The sequence below is a fragment of the Miscanthus floridulus genome, chromosome 10, assembly GCF_019320115.1.
Source record: "Miscanthus floridulus cultivar M001 chromosome 10, ASM1932011v1, whole genome shotgun sequence".
Classification (NCBI taxonomy): domain Eukaryota; kingdom Viridiplantae; phylum Streptophyta; class Magnoliopsida; order Poales; family Poaceae; genus Miscanthus; species Miscanthus floridulus.
Window position 1 is genome coordinate 106,885,581 of NC_089589.1, and position 20,847 is coordinate 106,906,427.

The 20,847-nt window shown below is 45.4% G+C and overlaps 2 protein-coding genes across 2 annotated transcripts; both read left to right on the forward strand.

Annotated features, from left to right (window-relative positions):
• The first annotated feature begins 952 nt into the window (after positions 1-952).
• On the forward strand, positions 953-2,211 carry LOC136485261 (bisdemethoxycurcumin synthase-like). Its single transcript, XM_066482178.1, has one exon. The coding sequence runs from the start codon at positions 1,006-1,008 to the stop codon at positions 2,209-2,211; it is 1,206 nt and encodes a 401-aa protein (XP_066338275.1). The 5' UTR covers positions 953-1,005.
• A 15,742-nt stretch (positions 2,212-17,953) lies between these two features.
• LOC136485263 (bisdemethoxycurcumin synthase-like) lies at positions 17,954-19,194 on the forward strand. The gene has a single exon (XM_066482180.1). The coding sequence runs from the start codon at positions 17,989-17,991 to the stop codon at positions 19,192-19,194; it is 1,206 nt and encodes a 401-aa protein (XP_066338277.1). The 5' UTR covers positions 17,954-17,988.
• Positions 19,195-20,847: the final 1,653 nt, after the last annotated feature.

A 20,847-nucleotide genomic window follows, 5' to 3' on the forward strand; every position in this document is an offset into this window, starting at 1 on the left:
CCTCGTTGTAAAGATGGAGCACCAATGTGTTCTGTTCTATTTTCTTCCTATACCTCTAACATATATGGTTACTCTTGCCTCGAAACTTAAATATATGCTTTTTACAACACAAATGCGCTCACTCACTCTGTAGAAATACATGCATACACAGTCTATTCTATCCCTATGGGCATCTTTGAAATACTGAGACTGGGCCAAGGAACAACGTCTATTCACTGGAAAATGTTCATGCTACGCTACAAACCAGCACATAAAAGCATGATCAAATTGTGAGCACACACACCATGTTCCATCTATATAACACCTAAATACCACACGGGTCGTCGAACACCGCACACATGCAAAAACAAAAATAACTAAGCCACAGACGAAGCAATATATATGGTACATATTGATATATACTCACAAATACACCATACATATACTTGTATATAAACCCGGCCGTGTGTATGCGACCCTTGTCAGGCGTATCATCGTGCTAGTGTATTTTATACGAGAAGCTTTGCTTGAGCTGTGTAACAGTTGTGTGAACGGATCGGATCTCATCTCAATATCACAAATAAACGGTTAAAAATGAAATATATATGTAGCGAGCAGCAAGGGATACATTACTAATTGCAGGCACGTCTATCATTTGTTTGATGTGTACAAAAACAGATCAAAAAGAATCATCAGAAAAGATACACAATAGAGAAGTGAAAGAGAAAAAAGAAATAAGAAGTACTTCTTGCATTGTGTGTGTATATATATACTAGTAATCCACATGCGATTATATAATATTTGTATATAAACGCACGCACGCACGTCGTTGTCCGCGGAACGCTGCGAACTGAATGTGAATGTGACCAGCACGTCGTACATAATACACTTGTAATGGTATAAATAAAACGCACCTCCTCCTGCTTCTCCAAACCACCAAGACGCACGCAACCATCCATACCCGGGAGCGCGAGTGCGACAGCTAGCTACCTGCACCTACATACGTAGGTGTCGTCGTCGACATCCATGGGGAGCGCACCGGCCACCGTCCACGAGATGAGGCGTGCACAGCGCGCGGATGGGCCGGCCGCCGTGCTCGGCATCGGCACGGCGAACCCGCCGACGTGCATTGCCCAGGATGATTACCCCGACTACTACTTCCGCGTCACCAACAGCGAGCACCTCACCGACCTCAAGGCCAAGCTCAGCAGGATCTGCAACAACAAGAAGTCCGGCATCAGGCAGCGCTACTTGCACCTCAACGAGGAACTTCTGGCCGCCAATCCGGGATTCATCGACCCCACGCGGCCGTCCCTGGACGAGCGCGTGGAAATCGCCTCCGCCGCCGTCCCGGAGCTGGCCGCGAAAGCAGCCGCCAAGGCCATCGCGGAGTGGGGCCGCCCGGCCACCGACATCACCCACCTCATCTTCAGCACCTACTCCGGCGCGCGTGCCCCGAGCGCCGACCGCCGCCTGGCCTCCCTGCTGGGCCTCCGCGCCACGGTGTCCCGCACCATCCTCAACCTCCACGGTTGCTACGGCGGGGGGCGGTCGCTCCAGCTCGCCAAGGAGCTCGCGGAGAACAACCGCGGCGCGCGCGTCCTCGTCGCCTGCTCCGAGCTCACGCTCATCGCCTTCTACGGGCCCGAGGGTGGCTGCATCGACAACATCATCGGCCAGACCCTGTTCGGCGACGGTGCCGGGGCCGTCATCGTCGGCGCCGACCCCGTCGCCCCTGTCGAGCGCCCGCTGTTCGAGATGGCGTTCGCGTCGCAGACCACGGTACCGGAGACCGAGGACGCCATCTCCATGCAGTACAGCAAATGCGGCATGGAGTACCACCTCTCCAGCCAGGTGCCCCGCCTGCTGCGGTGCAACGTGGAACGCTGCCTTGTCGACGCGTTCCGAACGCTCGGCGTCAGCGCTGCATGGAACGACCTTTTCTGGGCGATCCATCCCGGCGGTCGTGCAATCCTGGACAACATCGAGGAAGTGCTCGGTCTGGAGGACGGGAAACTGGCGGCTAGTCGCCACGTGCTCAGCGAGTTTGGCAACATGAGTGGCACCACAGTGATCTTCGTGCTCGATGAGTTGCGCCGCCGTCGGGCAGCAGCGGCCAAGCAGGGAGGGGATGCGCCGGAGTGGGGAGTGATGATGGCTTTTGGACCGGGAATCACAATCGAGACCATGGTGCTCCACGCCCCTAGCAACCTGGAACTGGAGGGAAATTGACAATTCAAACATCGACCAAAAATAACTTCTATATACGGAGTATAAAGCATGCATGGTATAAACTATACCTGCCCTAGTAAAATAAGCTCCTTATGGCTAATTCGTGGACCATATAAGGTGGTGTGTACAATTTGTGTTAATTGTATTTGTGCCTATACAATATAATATTGAAAGCAGAAAAGATTATCAGTTCGTCATCACTTTCTTCTTCCCTATCGGCCCATTCCTCACTCCCACCTCTTTTCTTGAGTCCCTCAGTCTGATTCCTCTTGTTAAGAGCAAAACCTGCAGTATAGAGGTTACCCTAGCTAAAATAAGGTCAATATCTCTCAACAATGCTATCTCACTCTAGAGCACCGCACAATCTCGTGCATGCTAGGAAAGAGTCCACAAGCCACCAAACCATCTAGGGTCATGGCAATATCACAGTCCGGTAGAAGGTAGAACCGGCAGTAATCACTGTCATATTACTACTGGGTCTATCCTTGAACCGATAGTGATCCTTGTCTTATTACTCCTAGTTTGATTTCTTGAACCGAGAACCAGCAGTGATGATGGGTTTCGAACCAGCAGTGATAGCTGAATCTAGAGTACTGAAGCTATTATATGTGTCGTGCATTTTATTAAATGATACTAGACATCAACCTTTTTGTCCTAAACCATATATATATATCTTCATAGGCATACCGTGAATTAATGCTTACCAGATGTGCTATACATCAAAACTATGCACTGCAGAGAACACTACCGCCTATCGACCAATTACTTCATTCACTACCGGTGGCCATGCATCTCAACAGACAGGGCCTCGACCCATCAAATGATGTCTTTGTCAGTTCCAAGAGGCCAAACCACAGCAGCAAGAAACTCCACAACCAGGTTGCGGCCACTACTAAACAGGACAGCAAACTCAAAGGCCCTTTCACAAGCCCTCCGTCCATCACTCTTTTTAGCCACCACGCGAGTTAGCTGATTTAGAATCTCCGTCTTCATAGCAATATGATACCGATAAGCATCATTCCCATTCTCATCTTTAAAAATACACCTCGTGGACTTGAAGTAGAACAAATCGCGATACTAGTCTTTGTAACAGAACCGTCCAATTTATAAGAGCACAAGTACAATAGCAATCACCGAAACGATCAAACCGTCATACTTGAGACCATATAAACCCGGTAGTCCGATGAAATCACGAAGGATCTCAAACAAATCAACATACAAACCAAGATCGTATATGATTCAATACAACCAGTCACATGTTACAATATGTTCACAAATAGTTTTCATACATCGGAGTTTTAACAAAGTTATTAAAACCCAAATTTAAGAGTAGCGGAAGCAACATAGTTTTGAAACAACATCACGATAGTTCAAATACATAGCCAGTTTAAGATCATCTTCAACAAAAGCACATAGATGAGATGATATAGAATGACCACGCCCTTGGTCTTACTCTCCATCAACTGCAGGAGTTATGCAATGCTTGCAGTAACCATGGTACATCATGTCATCTGCAACAAATGGGAATAAACCCTGAGTACGAGAATGTACTCAGCTAGACTTACCCATCATAAACCAAAATAATGAGACACCAAGGAGTATGCAAGGCTTTAAAGGTGGAGTTAGCTTGATAACATTTTGCATAAAAGCTTAAGTAACATAACTTAGAGATTTAGTACCTCTAGCATCAATTTGAATACCTATTCAATTAAGCATCTCTAGATTAGCACCTATACTAGAGCAATCACTTGATTAAGCTAACAAGAATCAGTAACCATATCCGGTATAAGAATAATTTGAGCATCATCATAACCATCAAGTTTCAATTAGTACTTCTACGTTGTCGCTGCTCAGTCAAGTTCTCACTATCCGGGAGAGACGGCGATTCGAATCAATTCCTACCTAGCTGGGAATTTATTCCTAAGACCAACTGAGGCACACCCCACGGAGGTAGACTCAGGTCACCTTTAGTACAATTCAGGACTAACTCGCGGGTCCAATCAGCAACGCACCCTTAGAGATTCTACCAATCTACCTGGTACATGGCTGGCGGTGATGGCGCGTGCGGCGGCACGAACTGGTGGCGAGGTCGCCGTCCCGGTGCGACCTGCGTAGTAGAGGTAAAAGAATGGAGCCAATGAGCATCACGGAGTTGCAGTGGAGCTAAAATAATAAACGGGATGATGAGAGGAGCCTCGGAACGAGCAGGCCACAACGAGGTGCCCATGGCGGCCATGGTGGCACGCCGGCAGCGGCAACCGGCGCCGAAGGCGATTGCGGCAATGAGAGGTGGCTACAGCGGTTCGAGGAGGAGTGCAAGAACTAAGCGGAGTTGGGAGCGCGGGCAATTGGGCGAAGATGGAACAACGGTGATGAATTTCGCCGTCGAGCGGCGCGGTGGTGCTCCGGCGGAGAAGAGGGAAAGAGAGGAGCGTGGGCGACTCGAGCTTAAAACTTGCTCACCTATAGTTTGAGAAGGCGGAGAGCATGGCCTGGCCACCTACGCGGTGCGGCCCTGCGGCCGCTGCCCGCTGCAGCAGCCCGCGTGCCCCTCTGGCCTGCCGCCCGCCACAGCAGTGTGCCCCTCCGACTGTCGCATGCCTGCGCTGCACGCGACCACGGCCGGCGCCGCCCGCATGAGAGCCGCGCAAGAGCCACCGCCCGTTGTGTTCTGTATGTTCCTAGTACCTCCCTCTGCCCGTTAGCACGTGCAAACGCCTAAGTCCATAGGCCAAGTACTACAGACGCGCATACAGAACTGACGTCTGCCACTAATTACAGACGCGTAAAGAGAAGGACGCGTCTGCTCCAAGTAAGAACACTAGAGACGCATGTTGGAAACACGCATCTATAACAACATAAGCGTCAGCAATTTGAGATCTTACTACAAACACGCGTCTGTAGGTGAACATGCGTCTGTAATATATTACACAGATACATACGCAAGTTACGTACGCACGTCCGTAAGGTGCACTACTAGAGAACAGACTTTAGAACGATGTCCCAATTTAGCATTAGCCTCGGCATTTTTTGCCCCCGGGACTAAAGGACCCTTTAGTCCCGGTTGGTAATACCAACCGGGACTAAAGGTCCCTGCCCAACGGTCGTCCGCGGGGCAGGGATCTTTAGTCCCGGCTGGTATTACCAACCGGGACTAAAGGTTTACCTTTAGTCCCGGTTGATAATACCAGCCGGGACTAAAGCTTTTAGTCCCGGTTTGGGTTATTCCCCGGGAATAAAGATTAATATTTAGTCCCGGTTTGGACCCCTAACCGGGACTAATTATCCCGGCCTATAATTCTGCTCAATTCTTCCTCCCCGAGCCCGAGCCATTCCATTATTCAAACTCACTGCCTCTGTTCTTCAGCTTGCTGTTGTTCTTGCACTCTCCCCCTCCATTGGTGTTGCTCTTCGATTTTGGAGGTAACAAACTTAATCCTCTTATGTTTTATCAGTAGCTTATCTCATTTTGCAATGTAGATGCATGTGTAACTTTATATGTTGGACTTTATTATGATTTTATATGTCATTTTTAGCTCAAAATCACATGATGATTTGCATATATGTTTGGATAAACAAAAGTTAAATTAGTTCATCAAAATCACGCCTCGCTCGTCCTCGCTGGAGCACGCGCCATTCTCGTCCCCGGTGGCTTACGTGATCTTAGAATTAATTTTTCCATGAAATGAAAAACTTAGAAAATTGTTAGAAAATTATAGAAAATCCGTACTAGTTGAACTTGCGGACCGTGTTCATCTCGGCGAGCATGTTCTCTGCCGAGCGGTAACGGACGTCAAGGAGGAGCTTTGATTCTACGAGGGAGAGCGGCAACGGTCGTGGAAGACCGTGTTCCCTTTCTCGTAGAATCGGAGCTCTTCCTTGGCCAAGTACGGTGCCGTCCGGTGGAGAAATGCTCGTCGAGATGATCACGTAAGCAAGGTCAACTAGTACGGATGGTTATTTATTGAAACATGTTTTTGAGCTATAATTTGATGGATATTTGAAAATATGAAATTTACACTAGTTTGCAAAAATAAGTATAGAAAGTAGATGACAACTGTTACTGGATCCTCGGCCTCTCGTTCGGTTGCGAAACGACTGAGGCCAGAACTCCCTCTCATTATCTGCGGCAAGTGTAAGCAGAAGATTGTGATGGAGTACCGAGTCAAGAGACAGGGACCCAACAAGGGTCTTGTTTTCTACAAGTGCCCGGATCGCGATGTGAGTTTCTTACGCATTTTATAATTATGGCTAATTGACCTGCTTTTCTTGAATATTTTTGACTAAATATTTTTTGGCTTTAATTTCAGTGGGAGGGCAATGGATGCGATGGTTGGTACTGGGAGGAAGATTATGCTACATACGTGCAGAATTTGGGTGCGCTTGAGGTAGCGGATGCTGCTGATGAGGCAGTGAGCCAGCAGGAGAAGCTTATTGATATTCAACAGAAGAATGATTTGTCTGTTTTAGTTGCGTACGATCACAAAATAATTATGTTACTGAAGTGCATTGTAGTTTTAGTTTGTTTAGTGATAGTTGGGATTGCTTACGTTGTAGCCAGGCTTAGTTAATTAATCAACCGTGTGTGTGTCATTTATGTTGTGTAATAAAATACTTAATTATGTTCAAGGTTTTCATAATTTGTCGTGTAATACAGATTATGTCACGCCATTGGATGTACAATGCCGATCGTCGCTCCCAAGACTTTATAGAGGGCTTGCACTATTTCTTAGGTGTGGCCGAGGCAAATAAGCGGGATGGTTTCATATGCTGTCCATGTGCCCTATGTAAGAATTTAAAGGAATATTCAAGCTCAATGAGTCTTCATTCACATTTGCTTAAGTCAGGTTTCATGTCAAACTATATATGTTGGACTAAGCATGGAGAAAGCGGGGTCATGATGGAAGAAGGTGAAGGAGAAGATTTAGACATTGATGACATTATTGCTCAGTATGGTGCCTTTGATGATACTACAATGGGGGGAGATGAAGAAGAGGTAGCGGTAGAAGATGATCTCGGTGATGCTCTTGGCGATGCCATTCGTGATGCACAACAAGAATGAGAAAGTGAAAAAGAGAAAGTTAAGTTGGAGCGCATGCTTGAGGATCATAGGAAGTTGCTATACCCGATGGCCGAAGAGGGGCAAAAAAAGCTGGGTACAACACTGGAATTGCTACAATGGAAGGCAAAGAATGGTGTATCCGATAAGGCATTTGGGAATTTATTAAACCTCATAAAGAAGATGCTTCCGAAGCCAAATGAATTGCCCACCACTACGTACGAAGCAAAAAAGGTTGTCGGCCCTTTGGGATTAAAAATCCAGAAGATACATGCATGTCCTAATGACTGTATCCTCTACCATGGCAATGAATACGAGAATTTGGATGAATGCCCGGTATGTAAAGCATCGCGGTATAAGATCAGGCGCGATGATCCTGGTGACGTCGAGGGTGAACAACGTCCTAGAAAGAAAATCCCTGCCAAGGTTATGTGGTATGCTCCTATAATACCACGCTTAAAACGTTTGTTCAGAAATAAAGACCACGCAAAGTTGTTGCGGTGGTATAAAGAAGACCGTAAGGTAGACAATATGCTGAGACACCCAGCTGATGGGTCCCAGTGGAGAGCGATAGATAGAGAATTTTCAGAGTTTGCAAATGAGGTTAGAAACTTAAGGTTCGCCTTAAGTACAGATGGTATGAATCCTTTTGGACAGCAGAGCACTAGTCATAGCACTTGGCCAGTTACTCTAAGTACAGAAGATATCCGCTCCTAATGTTAGTTTTGTATCTAATCGTGATAAGAACCTAGCTTGGAGAGATATCACTCAGCATTTCACATTACAAGCAGATGATGCTTTGAAGGAGCTAGTGAGGGATTGGACAATGAAGAAGATGGCAACATTGTTCCAGAGTTGGAAGAAGACATTGTATAAAAAGTTTATCTTGAAGAATGCTACGCCGAATTTCAATGCTAAGGCGTTTGTCAAGTTGGAGTCCCATTGGGATGCCTTCGTAGAATACAAGACATCTCAAGACAGTGAGGAACGTGTGATGAGGAATCGGCAGAATGCCCGACAGAAGCAATACCATCATCGCATGGGATCAGGTGGTTATAGGAGTGCTATTCCCAAGTGGCAGAACCTAGAAGCAGAGATTACTGCCAAGGGAATCATACCTGAAACAATAGAAAAGAACTGGCCTCAACGCGCGAAGAATTGGTTCTACGCTCATGGGGGAAGCCTAGACCCAGACACTGGCAAGCTAATTTTTGGCCAAAAAATTGAGAGAGCAACACAGAGACTAGCTCGTGCTAGGGAAGAAGCTGATAGTGGTGTTTTCAAGCCCAACAGAGAGAATGATGAATTGACATATGCCCTAGAGAATCCCGAACACGGTGGTCGAACAAGAGGCTATGGGGCGGTTCCGTGGCTACACGCATTCCCAGCAGACAAGGATACCTACAGAAGCCGCCAGAGAAAGAAGGATGAGGAGGCAGAACGAATTCGTGCATTGGAGCAATTTGTTGATGAGTCACGACAAGCATTGCTTGAATCACGTGAACGAGAAAAATCTCTTGAGGCAAGAATGCAGGAGGAGATCAAGAGGCAAGTGCAGCTAGCAATGAGTCAAATGCAATCGCAATCAACGCCGGGAGTCACCATTAGCCCCGTTGGTCAGATGAAAAGCAGTTGTGCTTCTACGGAGCTGCCAGTTATTCAAGACGACGCTGGGTTGCGCTTCCCTGTTGATGACATTACCGAGCCTCTAACAAAATGTGAGCTGCACATTCCAGATGGTAATGCATCAATCATGGTGGCTGTCGGGGTTGTATCTCCAATAGACCGAACGAAGACACCAAGAATCCATGGGTCAGTTATTCAACCTGGATATGCTAGCGTCTCGGTCGATAGAGTGCTCAAAGGTTACAGCAATGTTCCTCTTGACATTGAAGGCGGTGATGGGGAGAAGACACTAGGAGAAACAGAGAAGACATTTATTCAATGGCGCAAACGCTTCATCATCATTCCTGGGGCGCCACCGCTTCCCCTACCTCACCCTAGGTACGAATGAAAGTGAATGAAATATTATTTTCCATTAATTTTCTATTGGCTTCAAAAATAATTGACACACAAATTGTTTTTATAGCAGGGTCTCTCCCCAGCCTAGCCTAATCATTCATTCCCCATCTCATCACAGCGTCGCGGGGGGCGAGACGACTTCATCCCCACGGCGATCGCCAACTCCTACACCGGCCCCATCGCCTCCACAACGATCTCCAACTCCTACACCGGCCCCATCGCCTCCACAACGATCTCCAACTCCTACACCGGCCCCACCGCCTCCACAACGATCTCCAACGTCTCCACGCCGGTCTCCACCAACACTGGCCTCATCGCCTCCACGCCGATCTCCAACACCGCCCCCACCCCCTCCACAGCGACGCACTACAAAGACGTCTAAGGTCCCGGCGGCAAAGAAGACCCCAAGAAAAAGAGTTATTTCTCAAGAAATACTTCCTGAAAAGACTGATGAGCAAATAGCAGCTGAAGAAGACAAAAAAGTAAAAGATTTTTTTATAGATATCAAAAACAAGAGTCAAGCAAAGCTTAAGGAGAAGCCGTACTTTTACATACCACGAGATGTGCTGAGGCAGAAGGTCGATGCTCACAAGAAAAAGATGATTGAACTTCGTAAGCCTTCGCCACTATCAGACTATGACCGCTCCCTCGTGAAGTCACATGATGCAGATAAGAAAAGGAAAAGAGCATCAGGGAAGGATGTCCCACAGCTCGGACAACAGAAGCAACCAATGCAAAATCTTGTTGTTGCTAATGAATATGGTTCCAACATAGAAGTCTATCGACCAGACAACTCTGGAGAAGTGTCGGTTCAAGCCCTTAATGCTTTTTTTAAAGATACTGGTTTAACCTTGGATCAATTGACGGGCAAAGCTCCAATCCAGAACCTGGAAGTTGATACCTGGAAGACTTATAAATATGGCAAAAGTCTATACAACCCTGCGGCTCTGAATGAATTGGGTACGCAAATGTACTTGCTCAACAAGTGGTACATGCAGGCGTGTGGCAGGGGTGAGCAGTGGATCTTTGTCAGATTTAGAGACCATCATTACTTCCGTGGCGATGACATCTTACATATTAGTTTCGAAGAATTGCATCAACTATTCCACTTGGACGCTCTGGACAAATCAATCATGAGCTCCTTTTGTTTGTAAGTGATTCTTACTTTTATTTAATAAACTCACTTCCATGCGTACGTGTATATAATTATCCTCACATGTAACTTATATTTATATATAGATTCCAGATGTCAGAGCTCCAAAGAATACAAGACACCAGTGTTGGCTTCATTGATCCTTATATCGTATTCAAAACCGATATTATTGTCAAGGACCACTGGGTATCTGAAGCACAGACGAATATCATGAAGTTCTTCGTGAAGCAGCACGACAAGACAACAATACTTTTCCGTACAACTTTGAGTAAGTGTTAATAATAATGTAGTCTACACATTTTATGTAATATCAATACAACTTATATGCATGTACGTGTGTGTATAAACCAATGCAGTTTTCACTGGATACTCATTGTCATTGAGTTAAACTCAAGTCGGTTACTAATCTTTGACTCGTTGAGAAAAGAACGGGCACTATACCAAGATATGATAGACATTATCCAGGGGTAATTTCGATCTCTCGCGCACAACTATTATTGAATAGACTTTGCCATAATTTATTAACGATCGTACATTATTGGTCGCACAGGGTTTGGAAAGAGTTTATTCGGCAACATCGCAAGGATTGCAAGGCACCACTTAATGTAGTTGAAATACCAGTAAGTTGTACTATATACACTTCCCCACGTGTTTAATTACTATATCGTACTTCAATTTACGTGTGAGATGATGAGAATAATCTTCTTCTCGTACAGTGGTGTTTGCGGCAGAAACCAGGTAATAACTTGTGTGGATACTACGTTTGTGAATTTATCACTGCGCACATAAGAAGAACTCCTGAAGATGTCCTCAGAGTACGTATATATCAATTTTTATTTATTTTTAAATGAATATATATACATATATGTGTATTAATACTTTTCCTTTTATTTCAAATGCAAGACTGAATGGTTGAAACGAAGGGTCATGCAAAAAGACCATCTGAAAGCAGTTCAAGAGTCAATAGCAGGATATCTTCTAGAAAAAGTGCTAAATCCCAACGGCGAGTTCTACTTTGATCTTAAGGAATAAATGATGTAAATTAAATGTTTATTGATATCGTTATTTTCGAGAACAAGATTATGAAAGTGTTGTATATATACATATATATATATATATCTATAATATATATAGTTTCATACTTTATTCGAATATAATAATGCTCAAGATGAGAATTAGATGTAATTATATGCATGCGTGTATTTATATTAGCAACGTAGAATACGTACATAAAAACATATTATATATTAAACAAATACGTGTAACTGAACTGAAAACAAATTAAACAAAAAAAAAAAGAAAAAGAAAAGGAACCTTTAGTCCCGGTTGGGGTTACCAACCGGGACTAAAGGGTGAACCATTAGTCCCGGTTGGTAACCCCAACCGGGACTAAAGGGTGCGCCAGGTTCGCTCGGCTGGAGGGCCTTTAGTCCCGGTTGGTGTTACCAACCGGGACTAAAGGTCCCTCTTTAATCCCGGCTCGATGACCCGGGACTGAAGGTTCCACCTTTAGTCCCGGGATCGTTGTCCCGGCGCGGTAACCGGGACTAAAGGCTGTTACCGCCCGGGACAACAGGTCCATTCTGTAGTAGTGGTGTGATCCGGTTATCCGAGACTCAGAAATCACAACGCGCATCTGTTATAATTGATGCAGCTACAGACGCGGTTTACAAACGTGCGTCTGTAGCTTTAGCACAGACGCGTTTTCCAAATACGCGTCTGTAGTAAGCTTTATTACAGACGCGTGTTGACCTCGCCGGACCGGCGACCCCCACCAGCGACTTACGATATACGCGCGTCAGGAAGGCGCGTCTGTGGACTCGTACTGCAGACGCCCTTTAGTGCTGGCGTCTGTAGGTGACATGGTGGATATGCGGCTTTTTTACGTAGTGGCACACAAGTAGAAACAAATAAAAAAGTGACAGACGACGCAATATATATGGTACATTGATATATATACCCACATATACACCATATATATACTTGTATATAAACCTGGCCGTGTGTATGCGACAAACAGGTGTGTATCATCCTTGTGTATTTTATATGAGAAGCTTTGCTTGAGCTGTGTAACAGTTGTGTGAACGGATCGGATCTCATCTCAATATCACAAATAACAGCTGTGTACCATTTATTTTATGTGTACAAAAACAAGCAAAACAGATAAAAAAGAATCATCAGAAAAGATACACAATAGAAGTGAAAGAAAAAAAAGAGAAAGAAGAGGCACTACTGTGTATATACTAGTAATGCACATGCGATTAATTTTTGCGTGTCAATTCAGTGCTTTCTACAACAGATGGAGTGCAAGTGAACGCCTCCTCAATTCGTTTGTTTCGTTGATTTCAGGCGCCCTTGTTGTTTGCAGAAGACCTTCCTGATAATGGTTGAATAATCAAGGATGGGCATGCTCACATATTGGTGGCCGTTGTTTCTTTGTATCCAATCCAACAGAACAATAGAGAATATCGTTCATAGTTTCCAATCCAACAAAAGAACAGAGGTGTCCTCCTCATTGTAAAGATGGAGCACCAATGTGTTGTGTTCTATTTTCTTCCTATACCTCTAACACATATGGTTACTCTTGTCCCGAAACTTAAATATGTTTTTTTTCCACACAAATGCTCACATACACTCACCCTGTATAAATACATGCATACACACTCTATTCTATCCCTATGGGCATCGTTGAAATACTGAGACTGAGCCAAAGAACAACGTCGATTCACTGGTAAATTATATTCTGTTACGCTACAAACCAGCTCTTACAAGCATGATCAAATTATATTGTGAGCACCATGTTCCATCTATACAGTGATAGTCGTCCAACAGCTAAACACCACACAGGTCGAGCACCGCACACAAGCAAAAACAAATAAACAGGCCACAGACGAAGCAATATATATGTTACATTGATATATATAAACCCGGCTAAATGCGACACATAGGCGCGACCACCAACTGCGCGCGCGTATCGTCCTAGTGTATTCTATACGAGAAGCTTTGCTTGAGCTGTGTAACAGTTGTGTGAACGGATAGGATCTCATCTCAATATCTCACAAATAAACGCTTAAAACGAAATATATATGTAGCAAGCAGCAAGGGATACATTATTAATTGCAGACACGTCTACCATTTGTTTTTTGTGTACAAATGCAGATCAAAATAGATCACCCGCGCCACTGCCCTGCGTGCGTCGTTGGTACTGCCCGCGCACCCCCAGCCACCGCCGCCTCCAGCAGCACAGCCTGTAACATCCCAAGCACCACAAAAGCCCAAGATGTCACTAACGTCCCTTCCCTAATGCCAGAGTGAGAAACTCGGCAACAAACACCCATCTTCAAAGTAAAACATGGAAGCAACAACGACAACCAAACTATAATTAGGATAGGTTCCATCACAATGTTTCTACTGAGCCACGAAGGATCACCATGACTGATAAACTAAGTTTATTACAGCAATCCAAAAGCACCATATGTCGAGTCTATTAGCTTCAAACAATGCAAGATTGCCTAATGCCACTCATGATTATCAGATAATTGCCTCTTCAGATTTTCGTATATGTCAGTGCTACGGCATGCCATGATCCTCATAATAGTCTATTCTGTGTGTTGATACATATTTTTTTTTACGAAACTGGTGGGGCCGAGGCCCCTACAGAAAGCTTTATTAGATTAAAAAAACAAGCAAAAACAAGTGCAAGTACAGGGCTCAAGCAGAATCAAATAAAGCAAGAGAGAGTTAAGTAGAGCTAAGAGCTCATGAGACAAAAAAGAAACAAAGAAAATGAAGAGGGAAAGGAGGGCAGCTACTAAACAAGAGATGCAATCCATTGATCAAACAAAACACTCAGACTTGGCTTCACTCTGTGGCTGACCATTAAGATCTCCTTGTGAAATAAAACTCTGCAGTCCTGGATATTCAGTTACAGGCCTTCAAAGATTAACTTGTTTCTTGCCGATCAGATCGTCCAACTCATGAGGATAACTGCCACCATGAAAAATTGTGAGTTTGACTGATCCTTGAAGGTGGAGACTACTGCAGGAAAGCCTGTATCATCAGGCAAGTGAGAAACAAATGTTCTACACTTTCTTCCATTGACAAGCTGCAAAGCTCACAATTGAAAGAATCTAGCTGCATATTCTTTCTTCTTAGTAAATTCCTAGTGCTTAACCTATCCTTGATCAAAAGCCAGAAGAAGACTTTGTGCTTGGGCTGACAATAACTTTTCCAGAGCCAGTTAAAAGCAGGATCTGCTTCAAGATGTCCTACTAAAACTCTATATATATATCCTGGATGATTAGAAAACCGAGGTGCCCCATCTAAAACCCCAGACATCATCTTCTGGAACTAAGGAGCTCGATCTGAGTGATCATTTCCTCAAGTGACTGCATCTGCTGAAAGGCTATGTGAGACAGAGGCAAACTGAAGAGTTATGACAAATGATTCTCTGAGAAGGCTCTCTCTACTGAAATGGATTTATTTTTGGCAAACGAGAACAGCTCTGGCATTCTTTGACTGAGTGTCTGTTCATCCCATTTGTCAAGCCAGAGCATGCAGCTTTGCCCATTTTTGATTTGGACAGACACCAGAAAGACCATTTCTTAACATGATTTGGCAGCCTCCCATTTCTATAGTGCTTCTCCCATACCAAGTGAACCCATGGAGTATCCATCCTATTAAAGAATTTGTCTAAGTTTTTCAAGAGCAAAGCCTCATTCTGTTTCTCAATATCTATGATTCCCAAACCTCCTTCCTTTGGCACACACACCATTTTCCAGGCAGCCTTGGGAGGCTTTCTAGCATTGATGTCTGAACCTCTCCAGAGACAATGTTTTCTAGCATTGAATGCCTTTTCAAAATCTAACTTCATAATTACAAGCTCCTTTTTTCAGTGGTGACATAAGTGCAAGTACTCATATGCCCAAGCTAAGCAGCAGTCTTGGATGGTTCTTGACTTAATGAAACCATATTGATTTCTATGTATCAAGGAGCAGATTACTGTCTGAAGCCTATTTGCCAATAGCTTAGTGATCAGTTCTGTAGAGGTATTCAGCAATGAGATTGGTCTATATTCAGAAACAAATCTTGCTCCCTCAAGCTTTGGGATAAGAGTGATGTAAGAGGAGTTGATGCTTCTAAAACAGAGAGAATTACTGTGAAAAGAGTTGCATAGTCCATAGAAATCATCCTTTATCGTAGGCCAACATTTCTTTAGAAATTTGTTATTAAACCCATCAAGACCTGGGGATTTATCATTTGGGAGTTTCTTAACCACCTCATCGATTTCTGCTGTGCTGAATGGTTCTTCGAGAAAATCTAAACCCTCTACTCTCTCTACAAAAGCAGCTAGATCAACAGAGAACCCTTCGAATTCTGAAACACCAAGTCTGTGTTTGAAGTCTTCCCAAATTATGAGCTCTTTGTTTTTGTGGGTACGTAGTGGCTGTCGATCCATCCTGCGAAACCAGCTAGCTGATAAGGTTGGTTTTGCGTCTTAAGGTAGCATTTGCATGAAAAAAATTAGTCCCTGCAACACCAAGCTTGACCCATCTAATAGCACCTCTTTGCTTCTAATAAATTCTTTGCTGTTCAATAAGCCCAAGAAGATGATCTTTCAGGATATTTTTGAAATTCCATTCCTCCAAACTTAGATCTCTGTACTCACCCAACAACTCCAGAAACTGTAGCAGTAGTTTAGCATTTGAAATTATATCCTTGAGGCTTGACCAACCAGCCTGCCATTCTTTGAGAGTCATTCTTAGAAGCTTAAACTTTGTTGTTAGAGCCTTAGCATGATCTGTTTGCTGAACTGGGACAACCCAACTTTGAGAGAGAACATCCATGAAACCACTGTGTTGCAGCCAAAATTTTTTAAACCTGAAGATCTTGCTTCTTGGAATAGTTGTTGAGAAGGACGCTAAGCAAAGACAATGATCAGAGGGAGTCACCCCTAGAGCCTTTACAGAGGTATTAGGAAACACTACTACACAAAATCTTTTGCGCAGCGTTTCCAAAATGGCCTCGAGGCGGGTGGCCTGGTTGCCCGCCTCGGTTATTCGAGGCAGGGCAGCCGGGCCAGCAACCGCCTCGGTTAATACATTAACCGAGTCATGCATTGTAAAATAACCACCTTGGTTATTAACCGAGGCGGGCATTGTAACATAACCGCATCGGTTAATAAGTATTAACCAAGGCGGGTATTGTAACATAACCGCCTCGATTAATGTATTAACCGAGGCAGGCATTGTAAAATAACCGCCTCGGTTAATACTTATTAACTGAGGCGGGCATTGTAACACAACCGCCTTGGTAAATCATTAACCGAGGCAGACATTGTAAAATAACCGTCTCGGTTAATAAGTATTAACCGAGGCGGGCATTGTAAAAGAACCGCCTCCGTAAATCATTAACCGAGGTGGGCATTGTAAAAGAACCGCCTCCGTAAATCAGGCAAAACCCGCTAGACCACACTAGCCCACTATATATTCAGGACTTAGGGTTTTCTTCTCCACCACTTGCTCTCTCTCTCGGCCATCTCCCTCGTTGTAAAGATGGAGCACCAATGTGTTCTGTTCTATTTTCTTCCTATACCTCAACAGATATGGTTACTCTTGCCTCGAAACTTAAATATATGCTTTTTCCAACACAAATGCGCTCACTCACTCTGTAGAAATACATGCATACACAGTCTATTCTATCCCTATGGGCATCTTTGAAATACTGAGACTGGGCCAAGGAACAACGTCTATTCACTGGAAAATGTTCATGCTACGCTACAAACCAGCACATAAAAGCGTGATCAAATTGTGAGCACACACACCATGTTCCATCTATATAACACCTAAATACCACACGGGTCGTCGAACACCGCACACATGCAAAAACAAAAATAACTAAGCCACAGACGAAGCAATATATATGGTACATTGATATATACCCACAAATACACCATACATATACTTGTATATAAACCCGGCCGTGTGTATGCGACCCATGTCAGGCGTATCATCGTGCTAGTGTATTTTATACGAGAAGCTTTGCTTGAGCTGTGTAACAGTTGTGTGAACGGATCGGATCTCATCTCAATATCACAAATAAACGGTTAAAAATGAAATATATATGTAGCGAGCAGCAAGGGATACATTACTAATTGCAGGCACGTCTATCATTTGTTTGATGTGTACAAAAACAGATCAAAAAGAATCATCAGAAAAGATACACAATAGAGAAGTGAAAGAGAAAAAAGAAATAAGAAGTACTTCTTGCATTGTGTGTGTATATATATACTAGTAATCCACATGCGATTATATAATATTTGTATATAAACGCACGCACGCACGTCGTTGTCCGCGGAACGCTGCGAACTGAATGTGAATGTGACCAGCACGTCGTACATAATACACTTGTAATGGTATAAATAAAACGCACCTCCTCCTGCTTCTCCAAACCACCAAGACGCACGCAACCATCCATACCCGGGAGCGCGAGTGCGACAGCTAGCTACCTGCACCTACATACGTAGGTGTCGTCGTCAACATCCATGGGGAGCGCACCGGCCACCGTCCACGAGATGAGGCGTGCACAGCGCGCGGATGGGCCGGCCGCCGTGCTCGGCATCGGCACGGCGAACCCGCCGACGTGCATTGCCCAGGATGATTACCCCGACTACTACTTCCGCGTCACCAACAGCGAGCACCTCACCGACCTCAAGGCCAAGCTCAGCAGGATCTGCAACAACAAGAAGTCCGGCATCAGGCAGCGCTACTTGCACCTCAACGAGGAACTTCTGGCCGCCAATCCGGGATTCATCGACCCCACGCGGCCGTCCCTGGACGAGCGCGTGGAAATCGCCTCCGCCGCCGTCCCGGAGCTGGCCGCGAAAGCAGCCGCCAAGGCCATCGCGGAGTGGGGCCGCCCGGCCACCGACATCACCCACCTCATCTTCAGCACCTACTCCGGCGCGCGTGCCCCGAGCGCCGACCGCCGCCTGGCCTCCCTGCTGGGCCTCCGCGCCACGGTGTCCCGCACCATCCTCAACCTCCACGGCTGCTACGGCGGGGGGCGGTCGCTCCAGCTCGCCAAGGAGCTCGCGGAGAACAACCGCGGCGCGCGCGTCCTCGTCGCCTGCTCCGAGCTCACGCTCATCGCCTTCTACGGGCCCGAGGGTGGCTGCATCGACAACATCATCGGCCAGACCCTGTTCGGCGACGGTGCCGGGGCCGTCATCGTCGGCGCCGACCCCGTCGCCCCTGTCGAGCGCCCGCTGTTCGAGATGGCGTTCGCGTCGCAGACCACGGTACCGGAGACCGAGGACGCCATCTCCATGCAGTACAGCAAATGCGGCATGGAGTACCACCTCTCCAGCCAGGTGCCCCGCCTGCTGCGGTGCAACGTGGAACGCTGCCTTGTCGACGCGTTCCGCACGCTCGGCGTCAGCGCCGCATGGAACGACCTTTTCTGGGCGATCCATCCCGGCGGTCGTGCCATCCTGGACAACATCGAGGAAGTACTCGGTCTGGAGGACGGGAAACTGGCGGCCAGTCGCCACGTGCTCAGCGAGTTTGGCAACATGAGTGGCACCACAGTGATCTTCGTGCTCGATGAGTTGCGCCGCCGTTGGGCAGCAGCGGCCAAGCAGGGAGGGGATGCGCCGGAGTGGGGAGTGTTGATGGCTTTTGGACCGGGAATCACAATCGAGACCATGGTGCTCCACGCCCCTAGCAACCTGGAACTGGAGGGAAATTGACAATTCAAACATCGACCAAAAATAACTTCTATATACGGAGTATAAAGCATGCATGGTATAAACTATAAACCCGGTATAGAGGTTGGCCTAGTAAAATAAGCTCCTTATGGCTAATTCGTGGACCATATAAGGTGGTGTGTACAATTTGTGTTAATTGTATTTGTGCCTATACAATATAATATTGAAAGCAGAAAAGATTATCAGTTCGTCATCACTTTCTTCTTCCCTATCGGCCCATTCCTCACTCCCACCTCTTTTCTTGAGTCCCTCAGTCTGATTCCTCTTGTTAAGAGCAAAACCTGCAGTATAGAGGTTACCCTAGCTAAAATAAGGTCAATATCTCTCAACAATGCTATCTCACTCTAGACTAGAGCACCGCACAATCTCGTGCATGCTAGGAAAGAGTCCACAAGCCACCAAACCATCTAGGGTCATGGCAATATCACAGTCCGGTAGAAGGTAGAACCGGCAGTAATCACTGTCATATTACTACTGGGTCTATCCTTGAACCGATAGTGATCCTTGTCTTATTACTCCTAGTTTGATTTCTTGAACCGAGAACCAGCAGTGATGATGGGTTTCGAACCAGCAGTGATCGCTGAATCTAGAGTACTGAAGCTATTATATGTGTCGTGCATTTTATTAAATGATACTAGACATCAACCTTTTTGTCCTAAACCATATATATATCTTCATAGGCATACCGTGAATTAATGCTTACCAGATGTGCTATACATCAAAACTATGCACTGCAGAGAACACTACCGCCTATCGACCAATTACTTCATTCACTACCGGTGGCCATGCATCTCAACAGACAGGGCCTCGACCCATCAAATGATGTCTTTGTCAGTTCCAAGAGGCCAAACCACAGCAGCAAGAAACTCCACAACCAGGTTGCGGCCACTACTAAACAGGACAGCAAACTCAAAGGCCCTTTCACAAGCCCTCCGTCCATCACTCTTTTAAGCCACCACGCGAGTTAGCTGATTCAGAATCTCCGTCTTCATAGCAATACGATACCGATAAGCATCATTCCCATTCTCATCTTTAAAAATACACCTCGTGGACTTTGAAGTAGAACAAATCGTGATACTAGTCTTAGTAACAGAACCGTCTAATTTATAAGAGCACAAGTACAATAGCAATCACCGAAGGGATCAAACCGTCATACTTGAGACCATATAAACCCGGTAGTCCGATGAAACCACGAAGGATCTCAAACGAACCAACATACAAACCAAGATCGTACATGATTCAACACAACCAGTCACATGTTACAATATGTTCACAAATAGTTTTCATACATCGGAGTTTTAACGAAGTTATTACAACCCAAATTTAAGAGTAGCAAATTCACTGAGTCCCGTAGTGAACATAGTTTTGAAACAACATCACGATAGTTCAAATACATAGCCAGTTCAAGATCATCTTCAACAAAAGCACATAGATGAGATGATATAGAATAACCATGCCCTTGGTCTTACTCTCCATCAACTGCAGGAGTTATGCAATGCTTGTAGTAACCATGGTACATCATGTCATCTGCAACAAATAGGAATAAACCCTGAGTACGAGAATGTACTCAGCTAGACTTACCCGTCATAAACCAAAATAATGAGACACCAAGGAGTATGCAAGGCTTTCAAGGTA